This window comes from Dipodomys merriami, unplaced genomic scaffold, assembly GCF_024711535.1.
Source record: "Dipodomys merriami isolate MVZ:Mamm:240054 unplaced genomic scaffold, mDipMer1.0.p SCAF_15, whole genome shotgun sequence".
Taxonomy (NCBI): Eukaryota; Metazoa; Chordata; class Mammalia; order Rodentia; family Heteromyidae; genus Dipodomys; species Dipodomys merriami.
Genome location: NW_027202826.1, coordinates 22,116,318 through 22,134,169, shown reverse-complemented (window position 1 = coordinate 22,134,169; position 17,852 = coordinate 22,116,318). Strand labels below are relative to the sequence as shown.

Below are 17,852 nucleotides of genomic sequence, written 5' to 3'. Positions count from 1 at the left end.
ACTGCCAGATAGGAAATAATATTGATGAAGACAGAAAATAACATTAATACATATTTTTTACTTAGAAATCTAGGGAATTGGGAATAGAAAGAATTAGTAAGGGGGTGGAAGTTGAGACTAAAAGAAAAATAAACTAGGGAATACATAAGGGTGAAAACAATATAATATACAATAATTAATTTACACTCTGAAGTTCCAGATGGCTCACTTTCAAATCAACAATTACTTTATTCTTCTGGGTCTTTCCTCAGCCAAGACTTATTCAAATGAAAACTCTTAACTAAAAAAAAGGGCAATAAACAAGCATATTTAAGTCATCCTTTCCTATTCCCATGTTGGTATCCAAAACACTCAAATTTAGATGGAGAATCTTAACATCACCAACTACTCCAACTTTCATTATTATTGCAAAATTTTAGTTATTAACCAATACTGACACAACTGGATATAACCAAAAAAGTTATTCATGATATAAATTACCTATCCCTTACACATTAGTTTTACGATGGACTTCAACAATTAGTGTACTGTATTCACAAAGAATCACAAAGTGCATGGCTTGTTAAAAAGGCAACCAACTAGTTCTGGCCCCACTTGCTCACACCTGTAATCCTAGCTACTCAGAAGACTGAGATGAGGTCACAGGTCAATGTGACCCTAGGCACAAAAAGTCTGAGACTCTTACCTCCAATTAACAGGCAAAAAAATTGGAGGTATGATTCAAGTGGTAGAATGCTAGTATTGAGCAAAAAAAAAACATGGGAGCATAAGGCTCTGGGTTCAAGCCCCAGTACATGCATAAAAATAAAAAATACACGTTGGGGGGGGGGGCGGATCCGGCTGGGGGAGCAGGGGGAGAAGGGAAGGGATGGTAAGGGGAAACAAAGGAGGAGGTATAACTATGCTTGATAAGACATGTACTCATTTCTATGCTCATGTAATTGTAACCCCTCTGTATGGTATTTTCACAATAAAAAATAAATAACCAACAATTGTTAGCAACGACAGGCTGATTTTGCCAAGGATTTGACATTTTATGTATGATGTATTCATGAATAATGAACTATGTATTACTGGTCGGTTATCTTAATGTGGAAAGAAAAAAAATAAGCTACTAGCCAATAAATATCCCCACTGAAAAATAATCGTAAAACATGTAATTTCCCCCTTCCATGATAATCAGAACCCATATATAACATGTATTTTCCCTAATCATCTGAAAACAACAGATATAAGGTAAGACTAGTTAAGTCTGAAAGAGAACAGAAAAACGAGCCAGTCATATTTTATGTATAAGTGACAAATATATTCCTTTTTATTGTCTTTAAAGTTTTCTCCAATGTATTTCAGTAATACATTTGTTTTATTTGATTCCACTGTTGGCCATGGTTTGAGCCCTACACACACCCTTTCCTTTCACCTCAAAGGGTGTCCCCTTGTAGGTGGCCACACACTCATTATTAGTGTAAAGATCAGGCTGAATCTGTTCCCAAATCTTCTTTTTAGGGTTCAGCTCCTTGTCAGGCTCTCCTGTTGGGGATAGGCAGGTGAAGGAGGAGGAAAAAAAACAACAAAAAGTTACATAATAAACATGGTCTTTTAAAAAATAGCATTTTATTTTTATGTTAATATTTGTATTTTTATTAATGAAATATATCCTTATTAACAAAGACTTTTAAAATATATATACATATATGTGTGCACATATATACATATATATATAGATATAGATATAGATATATATGTATACATATATATATATATATATATATATATATATATATATTTTTTTTTTTTTTAACCTCCAGTCATAGGGCTTGGAATTCAGGGCCTGGGAGCTGTCCTTCAGCTTTTGTACTCAAGCCCAGCATTCTACCATTCTGAGCCACAGCCCCACTTCCAGTTTTTTCTAGCAGTTAATTGAGGATATGAGTTTCACAGCCTTTCCTGCCCAACCTGGCTTCAAATCGTGATATTCAGATATCAGCCTAGCTAGGATTACATGCATGAGCCACTGGCTCCTGGCTTTTTTTTTCTTTAACTTTTCTAACAAGCATCTTTTCAGGTAATAGAGCTTAAGAATTTGTTCTCCAAATTATTAAAGAAAAATGTAAGATGTTAATTTTATTATTCCTTATTAAGAAAAATTTTGAGGATGAGAAATTTTGATGTTTTATATTTTACAACTGGAAAGTACCTATGCTTTATCTATACTTCAACATACAACATGAATGACTAAATTGCTTCCTTAGTGTATCACAGATTTGATGTGAACTTTCTTGTTTGCTTAAAATGTTTTTTTTTTAAATATACTACTTGGTGTGGGTACAAAGCTAGTTTGAAAGAAGAGGCTGAGTCATCTCCCATATCTCCCACCTAATGCTTTAAGAATTTACTTTTTGTTTAATGATTCATATCTTCCCAAGAGGTTTGCTCTCATTCCTGTGTTATAATCTTCTTCCTTCTAGATCTTATTTCCCTAACCTTTTATTCTGACATGCCATCAAAAGGCAAATGAGAGCAGTAGAAGTTTAAGCTAAGACTGTAGAGCCTCTGCCAATAGTCACCATTTAGGGATGCTTATATATATTGCAAGAGAACGAATTCACAAATTACTGTAGGCCAATCTATTCTTTAAAAAAAAACAAACCACAGAAAATTATAGAAAAAAAAATCTACAAAAGTTTGTACAGGTATAAAGAATGGAGAACATCTGTTTAACATTTAAAACCATTAAAAGGAAAAAAATTCTAGCATGCAAAGTATGGAATCAGAAATTACATTCTAGTAAGGTCATTCTTATACAATGCATGTTCACTGATCAAATTCCCCTTACTATTTGGTATGGCCAAGATTAGCTTGGTACCAACTTAATTATTTTATGTTTGAATACCTGAATATATGAATTATGATCATTATAACTATTATTGTAACTAATATATGTGAATTCATATTCACAAGTATGAATACACACATAGAGAACTGAAAATAAGGAGTCAATTAATTCAAAAAACTAATAATAGAAAAAATGGTTTTTCAGTTTGATAGAGATGATTTGGGCAAAAGACTTGGAAAAAATTATATTAAGTGAAGTAAGCCAGGCCCAAAGAAACATAGGTCCCATGGTTTCCCTTATTTGCAATAACTAGTATATGTCTGAGTCAAGCAGAAAAGGTCAGATAAGTTGATATTAGGGAAATGAACCCCAAGATAAGTATTCAAATATTTTTTTTTCTTTCATGCAATTGCTGCTAACATATTCATAAGATGATTTCTATGTTGCTTTGTATGTCCCTCCCCCACAGTATAACCCCTGCTTTCACTGTATTTGATGTTGGTATAATTTGTGGAGTGGAAGGGCAAAAAACAAATCGTTTAACTAGGGATACAGGTGGACCCATTGCAACAATGAGATGTACAAGTCGTTATGTCAAAAAACAAACTTTACAACTTTGGTGGGGGGGGGGGGGGAGGATCAGGTGGGGGAGTATGGGAAGGGATGGAAAGGGGAAACAAAGAAGAGGCAACAATGCTTGATAAGAAATGTACTCGCTATCTTGCCCATGTAATTGTAACTCCTTTGTACGGTATTCTCACAATTAAAAAAAAAATTATCCAAAAAAAATGATTTGGGCAGTAATAAATGTAGATGGCTTTCCCCACATCCCCACCTCTTTTAAAGCGTATATTTTTTTTGGGGGGGTCAGGTCATGGGGTCTGAACTCTGGGCCTGGGTACTGTCCCTCAGCTCTTCAGCTCAAGGCTAGCACTCTACCACTTGAGCCACAGCGCCACTTCCGGCTTTTTTCTTTTTTGCTTATGTGGTGCTGAGGAATCGAACCCAGGGCCTCAGGCATGCAAGGCAAGCTCTCTACCACTGAGCCACCTTCCCAGCCCTCAAGCATATATTTTTAAGAACTGTTTTACTACTAAGTTTCCTTTTAATTGACCAATTTAATAAACTCTTTTATTCCAAATATACTTCAATATGCTAAAACTACAGTAATAAATAATAAAAAAAGAAAAATCCTGATTTCATGATGTTCAGTTTTCATGTGGGCAGACAATAAATAATGTATAGTATTATTAGCTAGGAATACGTATTTGGAGAAAAATAAAGCAAAGCAGATGATATCTGAAAGACCTGGGTAAAAAGAAATAGCAAGTGATGTAGCTATCTGGAAAAAGAGCCAGTGGCTCATGTGGAATAAGCAAGGAAAACTTGGAACACATGAGATTAATGAGGTAACATAAAACCATGCTAAGAATCTGGGCTTGTAGCAGGAAATGGCATGACCCAAAAGGAAAGTCTGTAAGTAGAGTTAAGCAGAATAATAAAATAAGACCTATATCATTTTAGATGGCAGAAAGATAACGGGGAAAGTAGAGAGATGGGTTAGAAAGTATCTGCAGTCACGCAGATAAGAAGTGTTCACATGGGGACCAGGATGGGAATGGTGGAGACCCTGACAATTAATCTACATATGCTCAGAAAACAGAGCCACTAGCATTTTCTGAAAAAGATGCAGGCTAGAAGAAGAAAATCAGATAAAGAACTGGGAGAATAGAGTTGCTACCAAACTAGTGGGAAAATATTGTGGAAAAGGCGATTCCTGGGGGGACTGAGACACAAGATGTAGTATCTCTCCGGTGAGATGTGAGAGTCCATTAAGCTACACAGGCAGATTTGGGGGGAAAAAATCCCAAAACACTAAATGGATAGCATGAAGAGAAAAAAGAAGAAGCTCAGGACCTAGTTCTGATGTACACCAATAAGAGGTCAGAGAAGTGAGGGGGTGGGGGGAGGAATCAGCAAAAAAAGATGAAGTGAAGCAAGAGAACCAGGAGTGCGGCCAGAAGTTTTGCCCAGTGAGTTAAGGACCAAGAACTAGGACATTGGTAATCTTAACCTAAGCGGCTCTGAAATAGGTGGGAAAGAAACCTGCCTAAAATGGATTTCAGCGATAAGAAACCAAGTACATATAGTATTTTTTTTTTAAATTCAAAGCTAAATTTAGGCTTTGTGATTAACTACTAATAGATATTAGTAAGATTCAATATCAATGGAAATAAGCTCAACCATGCAAGTCAGAATGTAAATTCCTATTTATTATTAGACCATGAAGAATGCAGTCTCAAAAAGAGCTGTGCCTTTGTCTCTTAGCTGGAACCCCGATTTCAGGTTATTTGCTTGGGGATTTAGGGACCAATTACCACATTTAAATACTAAAATTTATAGTTTTCACATTTAAGATTCTCAAAGGTGTTCTGTGGGTGAGAAAAATTGTAGCTATTGTTATAAACATATTACTTGGCATCTTCTAACTTCTAGGGAATTTCTGGCTTTGTAATTGGAAAAAATCAGTAAGTATGTTCAAGTCCAAACTGCAATTCAAAGATGATTTGTAATTTCTATACTACTTTCAACAAATGTAAGATTTCACTCCCTAAACACTAAGCACACCAAGTATATATCGAAATTTATCAGCAGAACCTTAAGTCTTACAATGCAAAACAAGATGCAAAAAAAAAAAAAATCACTGATAAATCATGAGCAGGTTTGTTGCATGGTATTTTAAATACTGCTGTAGCAATAGTAGCTGGTATGGAAGCATATGGAATATGACTACTAACAGATCAAACTTTATTAACTACTTGATATCATCCTGCTTGGTGAAATATTTAAATGTTAGAAAATAATTTAAATAATCTCATGATTGTTTTAAAGTTGGATTTTTGTCTTCTTTCACTTTACAAATATTACCTCCTGCTCATAAAGTACTTGAGAACAAAGGGAAAATGTGAAAAAAAATACTAGAGTATAGAACTTAAAAAGCATGCACATACAAGCAACCAGTCAAACAGAATGAAAGATGCTTTAATAAAACAAAGGCAATTAATCCATGCTGGGTCATTAGCATTTCAAATAGCAGGTGAGTAGATAACTAAAAAGATATATAGATAGATAGATATAGATATATCTATCTATATATATATACACACACATGTTTTTTTAATTTTTTCAATTTATTCCACAGTAACTAGATTCAAATGGTGAAACTATCTATCTACTAATTCTGCTAAATAAATAAGCAAGAACTATAGCCTTCATTAATGAAATTAGTCCACATTAATTATCTCAAGCAACAAGTCAATGAACAAAATGCTACAGTACTAGTGCTTAGGGACTCTCTGTGGTTTAATTCTTCTACCAACTAAGTTAGAACTAGGGTTCACTGGGCTGTTAGTCCCAAATTTTTAAAAGGAAAAAAAAAATGGGGGAAGGGGAAAGGTTAAAGAAGTTTTTTAGTTTTAAATAACTGACTTTACAATTTATATAAAAGAATAAAGCTTTAAAAATAGTAATCCTTAAACAAAAAGGAAAATGTTAATCTGGAAAGGCACATCAGGATCACTTATTTTTGCTGCTTTACTCAGCTTACTTAAAGAAAAACAATTTGTCGCTTATTCAAATTTAGTGAATGAGGCTTCTAAATAGTTTTAGATTAAATACAGGTGACAGCTTCATCCAGAGTAGGAAGTTTGGGAAGTGTTCTGATATTGCAGAAGAGTGCTGATTACAAACTCAGAATCTAAAGTTATACAGTTTCTTTGAGAAATCATCTAGACTGGGAACTTTTCACACAAAGAGAAAATGATTCATGTAGCACAGATTATGAAGTATAGTTGCTATTCAGTAGATAGATAGATAGATAGATAGATAGATAGATAGATAGATAGATATTCAAAGCCACAGAACTTACATAAAATATTCTGCTTTCCAAAGTCTACTTTTGGTTACAGTTATTTGATCCATATTTTCACCCATATTTTCTTATTCTTCCAACATTAAACCTCCTAAATCTCCTCATATTCTAATATTTTATCAAACAGTTACCACATGATTTTTTTTAATGCCTATATAATATCAGTCTTGTTATTCCAGTAAAAAGTATTTTTTTAAAATAGCTCCAAATTAACATTGATCATTCAACATAATTCTGCTTTCACTTTTACCTTTTAACTTTTTTTAAAATCTCACAATGTTTTTAACTGTTTTTTTTTTTTGCTGGTACCAAGGCTTGAACTCTATGGGCACTGTCCCTGACCTTTGTACTCAAGACTGGTGCTCTCTACTTCCAGCTTTTTTGGTAGTTTATTGGAGATTAAAGTATCATGCCCAGGCTGGCTCCAAACCACAATCCTCTGATCTCAGCATCCTGAGTAGCTAGCATTACAGGTATGAGTCACCAGTGCCTGGCAGTTTTTACTCTTTTATGAAACAAATACTTATTTTACCCTTTCTCTTTTGTTTCAAGAGCCTATTTGAGCCTATTGTTGGTGGTTCACACCTGTAGTCCTAACTACTTGGGAGGTAGACAATGGAAGGATCATGGGACAAGGCCAGTTTAAGCAAAAAATTAGCAAGACACAGTCTCAATTGTTAACTGAGCACAGTGAAGAGATCCTATCATGTGATCTACCTGAGAAGAAGCAGGCTGACCTGGCCAGATACATGAGCTCCTATCCCCAAAAGCAATTAAAACAACAACAAAAGAATTTGAATGTGGTGAAGAGGAAGAGTACATGCCTAGGCAAGGAAAAGGACCCAAGTTCAAACCCCAATACCACTACTGAAAAAGTACAAATAAATAAACAGTTCAATAAACTTTCTCAAATATTAGTTTCTTCTGTTTCAGGATTTTTACTGGAAAAAAATCAAATAATATGAAATATTTTATTTTTTTACATTGTCAAATAAGTGACCCTGGAAGGGGAGAGGGGCTAGTACATGGCTTGACCTCAGGGCCTCCAGCTCTTGCTTTGCTTTATTGCTTATAACTGACCCTTGAACCATATCTCTAGTTCAACATTTTGCTGACTAATTGGACATGGGAGTCTTACAGACTTTTCTGCCTAGGCTGGCTTCAAACTACAAGTCCTTCACCTCTCAGCCTCCTCTGTAGCTAGGATTACAAGTGTGAGCCACTGGTGTCCAACTGAAATAATTTAAAGTTAGACATTTTCTCTATTTCCTAGAACAAAGTAAAGCATATATAAATATATTGTTAGTTTTTAAGAAGTATGTGTATTTCACACATATTTGAACTTTGTCATTTTGAGTTGCAGCCTGAGATAGTCTACATCTTAAGTGTTTTGCAAAACAATAATTTGTTGTATATTGAAGTCACATTGTTCTACAATGTATTAATATTAGTACATTATCCACAACAAAGACTCTCTGTAGTCTGATTTATTGTATGTGTTCACAGAGAAAGATAGTTACATGGTTAGGCTCAATGTGTCATCATTAGCCAATCTCAAAAACACTCAATACCATTTAATAATGGTCATTTCATGAAAATACTTGAAATCACAAGTGACTCCCAACCTATTTTAAAATCAGTACACACTTACCAGGGAAAGCATCAAAAGTAATTCTATCTCCAGGAATAGATCCATTTGGAGGAGCCAAAATTTCAACTTTCTCAGGTGAGCTGGCACACATCACCATTGCTTGAGATAATACCCCTCGCATCTTTGCAGGTTTCAGATTACAAAGTAAAATCACCATCCGATTTTGCATCTGTGTAGAAAATAAACTGGTGACTACAGATGTAGAATGGGCACATCTAAAAGAGCAAAGAATACTTACTAGGTTAAATATGAAATTTATGGATGTATCCTTCACTCTTATTATGAATCATTGCATAAATATGAAAACTGACAGAGCATTATGGTTGAAAAGCACAGACCTTTCAGTTAAACAGCTATCTATCGCATGATTACACAAACAGCTGAGTTGGATGAACCTTGAATTACGAGGGAAGTAACAATGAATTTTACTGAAAGTTGTCATAGGATTAAATCATTACATACATGTAAAACATTTAGACTAGCATTAACATGAAAATAAATGCACTCATTTATACATGTTCATTTTATTCTGTAAACATTAGGTCACGTCTAGTATTTCCTAGATTTCTTTCTCTCTTACTCTTCTTCTTTCCCTTCCTTCTTTCATTCTTTTTTTTTGTGATACTGGGGATAGACTCAGAAATGCTTGGTAAAAACCCCAGTCCTTTCTTTCTTAGAGAATAATCATTTAATCATCCAAGTGTCATGCATATTACAATTAACATTTAGGATTACTTCTATAATTTGTTATAGAAATGAACAGAATTTTTTTGTAATCTGCTAAATTGCAATACTTATTTTTCCCAAACTAGCAAAAATAAGCTATGTAGTTCTTTAAATGTTTTCAATGAGTTTAAAAATGAAAAACACATTAGAACAGTTTCAGGGAAGAAAAAAAATAAACAACAAAAAAGCAGGTTGGAGGTACGGCTTAAATTGTAAAGCATGCTGGAACAAGTATAATGCTCAAATCCTAGTACTGGCAGGAATGTGAAAAAAAAGGTATGAAGAAGATGTGAATGTTAAAAAGGAAAGGAAAAAACAGTAGCAAGGTGTGGTGGCTCACAGCTGTAATCCTAGCTACCAGAGAGGCTGAAATGAGAATGGCAATCTGAAGCCAACCAGGGCAAAACATTTAGAAGATTACCATCTTAATCAATAAAAACCTGGATGTGGTGGTACACACCTGTCCTTTTAGCTACTCATAATAGAAAGATTGAGGGCCAGGACTGGAAATCCAGGGAAAAAGTGAGACTCTACTTCAATAATGCCAAAAGGGTTGGAGGGATGACTCCAGCAGCAGGGCACCTGCCTAGCAAGCATGAGGCACTGCATTCAAACCCAAATAACAGGGCCTCGTTCCCAGCCCCGACGCTGACAGGGTCAAAGGAGTATTGCATAGAATGTTAGAGCGTCTTTTTTTTTTTGGTCTCCCTACAAGATATGCCTAAAGTTCTGTGTTTCAAGCCAGAAGCTGCATCTGAAATGCTGTACATCAAACTGCTAGTTAAATGAAGACCAAGTCTAGTAATCAGCCTCTAGCCTGTCAGCCAAAATGAGAAAGAAACCATGATTGCTTTGCCCTGGGAAATAATAATCCTGCTGAAAACACCTGATTGCTGGGGATGGAGGATGTGATGGAGCTGCTTGAAGATCTCACCTGCCCAATTGTTGCAGTCTGTTTGATGATCCTAGAGTTTTGCCTTGCTCACAAAACTTCTGCAAAAAATGCTTGGAAGGTCTCTTAGAGGGAAATGTGGAGACCATCTCCATTCAAGTGCTCTAAGTGCTGTAAAGAACCTTCAGCTACTGGAGTCAATAGTTTACAGGTCATTTACTCCCTGAAGGGTATTGTGTGTGGAGAAATATAACAAAATCAAGATATCTCCCAAAATGCCAGAGTGCAAAGAACACTTGGGCCAGCCTCTCAATATTTTCTGCTTAGCTGATATGCAGCTGATTTGTGGGATCTGTGCTACTCAGAATGACCACACCAAACATGTCTTCTGTTCTACTGAAGATGCCTATCCTCAGGAAAGGGATGCCTTTGAGTCCCTCTTTCAGAGTTTTGAGACCTGCTCTTTCTTGCTTAGATACCTTAGAAACTAGCAAGAGGAAAGCCCTACAATTACTGACTAAAGATTCAGATAAAGTGAAGGAAATTTTTGAGAAGTTGCAACACACTTTGGATCAAAAGAAGAATGAAATCCTGTCTGACTTTGAGACCATGAAACTTGCATTCATGCAAGCCTATGATCCGGAGATCAACAAACTTAGTGCCATCTTGCAGGAGCAACAAATGGCATTTAACATTGCCGAGGCTTTCAGGATGTGTCAGAACTGATTATATTTCGGCAGCAGATGCAAAAGTTCAGGGAGAAAATCAAAGTAATCAAGGAAACTCCTTTGGCTCCCTCTAATTTGTCCTCAAGCCCTTTAATGAAGAATTTTGATACTAGTCAGTGGGAGGACATAAAACTAACAGATGTGGATAAACTTTCTTCACCTCAAGACACTGGCACATGCATTAGCAAGATTCCCTGGAGCTTCTACCAGCTATTTATAGTAGTCCTTCTGCTTGGCCTTATTTTTTTCTATCCTACCTTATTCCTAGAATGGTCTTTATTTGATGAACTGGCAAGGTGGAAGGCCATCTCTCAAACTCCAGTTATTATCTGACTAAGTCAGCTGGTTTTATAGAACAATCAGTTTTATACTGGGAACAAGTGGCAGACGTGTTTTTCATTTTCAGTGAAAGAGTTAAGAATTTTACTTTGGTGGTATTGAACAATTGGGCAGAATTTGTGTGCAAATATAAACTACTATAAAATCTCTTTAGCTCTGCAGTTTTTTTCTTGTAAAAAACAAATGGATAGAAATTGATAAAAGGATAGTAACTCAGATTTAGTCAAGATTCCAGTCATTTTCTTCCAAAAGTTTTTCTGTTTAAAATAATGTGTATACATGTTCAAATTTGGTAAAAATAAAGATAAAAGTGAAAAAACCCAACTAATAGAAAACAAAAAAGCCCACCCATGTGCCAAATCTATTACACTTTATAAATTTCTTTACTAATCTTAATTCTATCACCTCTGTACCCAAAGAATAGTAAGAATAAAATATGAGGCGAACCCTGCTATTAGTTTGCTGAAAACCCCACCAATAGCTTTCTCCTTGTTCCGAACAAAAGTTAAAATCTTTACAATGATCTCTCCAATAGTCATTTGGTACCCATATCTCTGATCTCCCATGACTTTCCTCCTTATTTACTCTGTTCTTGTCACAGAACTGATAGTCCTTAGACATCAAAGGTATATATTGTCACAGGGCTGCAGGAAATGTTCTGCCCAAAGGACACTTGACTTGCCTTCTTCATTTTCTTATACTTTTACTCAAATATCACTTTCTTTACAAAGCCTTCTCTGACTACTTTATAAATGGTAGCACCATCGTGGCTTCAGTACATCCTGGATTCTTTCCCCAAATTTATTCTCTTGGCACTAATTACTATTTACTTTTCACTTATGTATTGATAAGTTTCTGACTCTCTCAGAAGGATCTGAATTTTATAAAGGCAGAACTCTTTTGCTTTAAATCTATCTGGCTGTCTACCTATCAACTCTTGCAGCTGTATATATATATTTTTTGTCTGGAGTAGTGGTTGGTACAAAGCAAATGCCCAATAAATACTTATATCTTCAATATAAATGAATGTATGGATTTATATAGGTTCAGAAGGACAAAAAAGCAGCATAGTGAATATGAACAGATGTTTTTCAAGTTTTCGTTGACTATAGACACCTTTTTATAATATTTACACATTCAAATTGATCACATGAACTGATCACATAGACATGAGATAGGTTAAAGACAGACAAACAAGAAGGACTTTGTTGTAACAAATGTTAGCTGTACAGATTACCTGTTCGAGAGGAACATGATTCACCAGCCCACTGACAACTGTTCTTGGGGCTGTTTCTCCAACATCTACTTCTTCTACATATAAAGAATCAGCATCTGGGTGTTTTTTGGCAGCAAGAATGCAACCAATTCGAAGGTCCAAACGGGACACATCTATTGGTTTAGAGTCAGCACTTCCTGCTAAGGCTTGCTGTTTTTTCTCCTTCTTCTCTCCTAAAAAGGATTTAAGAATGGGTGGCACCAGAAAAAAAAAAAAAAAATGAAAACCCCCAAGAACCAAAACTGACAAGCATAAAAGGAAAAGGAAAAGAACATTTATCTCCTACTTTCACCTAGTGACAAAAGAAAAATTATTCAAGTCATAAAATCTTGAACACTATTTTAGCTATTTCTCTAATCTAGCCTGATGCTGAGCTGTAAAATTTTTGTGGAACACCATTCATATTTATTTTGTCCAGGGATAATTCACACTACAGCAGTATCAAATGGTTGTGACAGAAATCTTCAGATGCAAAAAGAGTAATGTATTTACCACAGGCCTTTTATAGACAGGTTGACCTTTCTCTGAAGCAAGGCCAGTGAAAAAATCTTTTAATAAATTAGTGAATGGACTCTGGAAAGCACCAAAAAAAAAAAAAAAAAGCCTATATTTAGGGAGGAAAAGCCTCACAATAAGTTGCTAAATATAGAAAAAATTACAGTGAAATGATATTTGCAGATGAATATTCTCACCAGTTATATATAAGAATACAGTGAATTTTACCATCTGTTAAATTCTCCCTTAGATTGCATACTTGAGTTTATTCACAGCAAGTATTTGAGCAGAAAATAAATATTTTATTCTAATGGTTTAATAAGACTGCTTTGATTTATATTATCTATTACATTATCTATTAATATCTGATCACTTTAACTAGTCAAAATGTAACCTTCAAAGATTTAGACCATGGCCCAGAGTTCAGGTCCATGACCGGCAAAAAAAAAAAAAAAAAGAGATTTAGACTATGTAAGTCTATAACTAGCTTTTCTGTCAAAAAGAATGTAAAATCAAAATAAAAAACTTATTTTACTTACAAAGATTCTACTTTGAACAACTTCTACCAGTGATTTCTTTGAAACTATGTCCCAAATCTAGACCAGAATTTTGTCAATAAAATTACACATGGATTCCTACATTTAATCTGTAACTTTTTCACTTATGATGATCCTTCTGTCTAACATGCTACACTTCTACCATCAATATAGTTAACATTCAAATATCCTTAAACACTCAATTTCTATATTGTTTATTATCTTATTCTAGCTCATACAAGTGTCAACTTTCCTTTTGATAACATAATTATCATAAAAAATGTTAGCATCTAATAATAGATAGTCAAGAGTCAAATGAGTCTAACAATTAAAAATACCTTTCTTATCAGCTTTCTCCTTCACCTTCTTCTCTTCTCCTCCCTCTCCTTTTATCTGTTCTTTGGGACCAGAAGAGATAGCTACTGGTGTAGACTGTACCATATTTTCAGAAGCTGGAGAATTACCTTGCAGCAGAGTACTAGACGGGAGTGGTATTTGCTTCACTAATAAGAAAGTAAAACAGAAAATGTCACTTAAATTAAACCTACAGGCAAGGTAAAACAAACATGGCTTGGTGAATTCTAAATGTTACTAACTCTTTTTGAGTTTTTCATTTTAAAAGAAAAATTATAGGACTTGTGATTCATCTTTAGACCTCATGCTTTCCTAACTGGTGTTCTACAATTTAAGTCATGCCATGAGCCTGATGGAAGAAAATAAAAGAGATAAAGAAGAAAAAAGAAATAAAGAAAGAAAAGTCAATACATGTAATTATCTATTATCTGGGCTTATAGAACAACTGCTAAGAAATTAGGTATATTTTAACTATTATATAGATATAAAAAAGACGAAGGCATGATTTCCAATTATTATTTGCTAAAGTAGGAAAATTATGGTTATTAACAACAGCTAAGGTTGATCATGGAATTATTATATCCCAAACACTTCCAAAATACTTTATGTAAATTGACTCGTGTAATTCTAAGTAGCCTCAGATAAACTTTCTATTCATGTTGCCATCTTTCAGCTGATAAATCTGAGCCAAATTACCCCATCACAAACAGTGATAGATAGCATTATTTATCTCCACCTCTGTCAAAATTAACTTTGTAAAAAGGCAAAACCTTTCTCAATGTTTTGAAGTGTTAAAAGCAATACAGTGAAAATTGAAAAATCGCATGAGGAATTCTGGTGTAGCTTCTCGTAATTTTTCTTACCTTGAGAGACAAGAATTCCAGGTTTCCCACTACTAATATTTTAACTGTTTACTTAATTTCATACCTGTAATCCAAACCAACTAGACTTTGAAAGGATGTACCAGTCTGAAATTTTCCATTGACTAAAGTATTTTCCCTAGCTTAAATCATTGATCTTTTGCCCTTACTTTTATTTAGAGAAATTAATATATGAGTTTCTAAGGGCAGAGTCTGTACAAAATTCAAAATAATTTGACTAAGTAAAAGTTAATCAAACTACTTAGTCAAAATTCAGGCAAAATTACTGGCTACTGAATTAATGGTAAAAAGGAACCAAACATAAACAAATGTCTAAATGAGTACCTGAAATTAGTAACAGAAATACTGCTCCATAAAATTATCAAGAAACTTAAAATTCAACAAAATTTAAAATTGTATTAACAATAATAATCGAAATGATAACTATCTGATGATTGAATAACTAAGAAAACTTATGATTTCAGGCAAATAACTTTCCACCTCTAAGCTTCATTTTCTTCATGGATAAAATAGGGTTTATACACAAATATTTTTAAGAAGAAGACAATACACAGCTTAGCACACAAGGCTCTTCGTTATGTTAATAAATACTACTATGGCTATTTTTTGCTAAATATTCAATAGAAAGTGCAGTGATGATTACACTGCAGTACAAAAACTAAAAGTATGGGTTTTTGAGCCCCAGCTTTACCACTTTTTACATGGCTTTGGGTAAGATAATTGACACTTTCTAAGTCTCCTTTTTCTCTTCTGTAAAGGAGGAGGAATGCTCAGTGAAAGCTGTGAGGGGAAGATAAACATATGCTTAAATAAGTGATATAATATTATAAATGAAAACAATCTATCATTTCTATATTTAATCACCTCCATTTTGAATTTCTGCTTGAATTAGCTCTTGTTTTAATTCTTCAATTTCTTTCTTTAATTTCTCATTTTCTACTCGAAGTTTTTTCTCTTCTCTCAAAGTTGCCTGCAAAACTGTGATAGAAGAAACCCAGTTAAAATGTGTATTTATTTTCAAAGTTCTTTTGAATACTATTTGAAAAGAACATGACTGATATACAATAACAGCTAGTTATTTTTTCAACTTAATACTTAAAACAACCTGATACAGTTATCCTTTGATAGCCTTTGGGGACTGGTTCCACAAACCACTTCTACTCTAAAAAGTACTAAAACTCTGTGAATGCTCTAATCAGAATACAGAATGATATAAGCCAGGGATGGTGGCTCAGTCCTAGAAACACAGCTACTTGGGAAAGTGGAAATCTGGAGGGTCAAGGTTTGAAGACAGCTCAAGCAAAAGTAAAGTTAACAAGGCCCCAACCAAACCAATAAGCTCTGGTACAGGTGTGTTATACAGGGCCATGTAGGATGTGTGAAAGGAAGACCACAGGCCTTGCCAGCTTGAAGAAAAAAGTGAAACCTTATTCAAAATACAACTAAAGCAAAAGGGGCTGAAAGCATGGCCCAAGTAGTAGAGGCCCATTATCTTTGACAACCAAAAAAAAATAAAATAAAATTTAAAAAAGATATATATGTATATATATACTATCTCATCTATATATGTACATGTATATATATATGAGTGTATACACACACACACACACACACACACACACACACACACACACACACATATGTGCACTTTCATTTATTTTTAAAATCCCACATAGGGAACAATACTAACCCCAATGAAAACAGGGTAGGATCTGTGGATGCCAGATGACTGACAAAGTGGTGATTAGTCCTGCAAAACAGTGATCTGTCTCATATCCCACAGAACTTTCCAGCGTTTAGCCTAAGTAAAATAGTGTTCTGCAAGCCATTCTTAACATTATGTGGTAAAAAATTTATTTCAATTAGGAGCTACAAAAATTTCTGAACTTTATCATGACACTTAACACTAGTTATTAAGATTTTTTTTAAAAAAAGTGTGTATTTGACCAAACCAATCCCAGACCAAATTAAGTCCTGAAAATAGAAATTTGGTACGTAGTAGTAGAAATTTGTACGTAGTAGTAGAAATTTCTGCATAAACTTTAGCAGTTAGTAATATGAAAGTATATTCTACAAAAGGTGAGAGCCAAAATTTGATTCAAGACTGATTTCACCCAATTTCCTTCCTTTGTAACCCCTCATGCGACATAATTCATCAAGCATCTGCTTAGAGATTTATAAATTTTCTTACTTGCTTTCTCCTTAAGAAGAGAGACTTGCTGCTTAAGATATTCTATGATTTTATCTGCCTCTGCACCTTTCTGCTCCAGTCTCTTCAAAACAGCATCATTACTTGCCATTGTCGCCACAAAACGCGAGAAAATCCTAAATTAATAAACCAACGCGATAAATTAACTCTGTGGAAGAAGGAAGTCGACGGTACAGTACAAAATAAAAAAGCATTCTGAGGGGAAAACACTTTCTGCTGTAGCTGATCAAAAGCTGCAACAACTCACCACCATTAGCCACACCAGGTGTTCTTTCTGTTTACCTTACACATGATCACTTTGGATCACTTCAGCATTGAGCTGAATCAACATTGGCCAGAGAATCAGGGACAGGACTTTCTTTTTTAAGTCTGTTTTGTCAGTAGGCTTCGTTCCCTGATCTTGATTCAATGCCTGACACAGTGCCTGGAATACAGCGCCACAGTAATTACTCGCTCAGTCCAGGAGTTTCACCCTTCCTCCGCATTCACTTCCAAGTCAGCGTGCTCGCGAAGCTACGCATCCCGAGGTTTCGTCCCCTCGGCCCTGTGTGCACTTCTCAACAAGTTCCTCAGGAAAACGCCAAGCGTCCTACGTCAAGTTGGGTGCACCGGCCCCCCACAGCCCCCCAGTCCTCTTAATTCTGGAGAAGCATGGAGGAAGGGAGACGTCTTCGATTAACCACCAGCCCACCTCAGACCCTCCGCGATATCCCTCACACCCACCGAGAAGCCAGGACCAGCCTCGTCCACCAGCAGGCAGGGAACTCGGTCCCGCAAAGGGTGGCAGTGAGAAAGGCCCCCAGGGCTGTCCGCGCTACGTGCCTGAGCGCCCCCACACATTCAACCCTGTATTAGGGCGGTCCTTCCCGGTGCACAGTCCTACCATGTAAATCCACCCTTCTTTCAGTCTTTCTTTCCCTCACTCAATAACGCCAGCTCCTCCCTGCCGCCTCTGTGGTATTTTGCCGCCCGGTTGGGCAAGAGGCAGAGGAGACCGA

The 17,852-nt window shown here is 35.3% G+C and overlaps 1 protein-coding gene and 1 pseudogene across 2 annotated transcripts; one reads left to right on the top strand and one right to left on the bottom strand.

Moving 5' to 3' along the window:
- Nucleotides 1-1,293: 1,293 nt before the first annotated feature.
- On the bottom strand, nucleotides 1,294-17,825 carry Aimp1 (aminoacyl tRNA synthetase complex interacting multifunctional protein 1). 2 transcript variants are annotated; one of them, XM_070022403.1, is made up of 7 exons: nucleotides 17,738-17,825; nucleotides 16,837-16,970; nucleotides 15,510-15,623; nucleotides 13,749-13,913; nucleotides 12,341-12,552; nucleotides 8,419-8,587; nucleotides 1,294-1,530 (listed from the first exon to the last, which is right to left on the bottom strand). In XM_070022403.1, the coding sequence occupies exons 2-7, from the start codon at nucleotides 16,943-16,945 to the stop codon at nucleotides 1,364-1,366; spliced, it is 936 nt and encodes a 311-aa protein (XP_069878504.1). In that variant the 5' UTR covers nucleotides 16,946-16,970; nucleotides 17,738-17,825; the 3' UTR covers nucleotides 1,294-1,363. The 2 variants fall into 2 exon arrangements, with proteins under 2 accessions (XP_069878504.1, XP_069878505.1); XM_070022404.1 differs by lacking the exon at nucleotides 17,738-17,825 and adding an exon at nucleotides 17,578-17,685.
- Nucleotides 10,056-11,246, top strand: LOC138826787 (E3 ubiquitin-protein ligase TRIM13-like; annotated as a pseudogene).
- Nucleotides 17,826-17,852: the final 27 nt, after the last annotated feature.

Excerpts from the sequence above, each read along its gene's own strand:
- Aimp1 (XM_070022403.1), bottom strand. The coding sequence starts at position 16,945 with ATGGCAAGTAATGATGCTGTTTTGAAGAGACTGGAGCAGAAAGGTGCA. Across the intron at positions 13,914-15,509 it reads AGCAGAAATTCAAAATGGAG|TGAAGCAAATACCACTCCCG; the intron begins GTGATTAAATAT and ends CTTTCTTATTAG. Across the intron at positions 1,531-8,418 it reads TACTTTTGATGCTTTCCCTG|GAGAGCCTGACAAGGAGCTG; the intron begins GTAAGTGTGTAC and ends TATCCCCAACAG.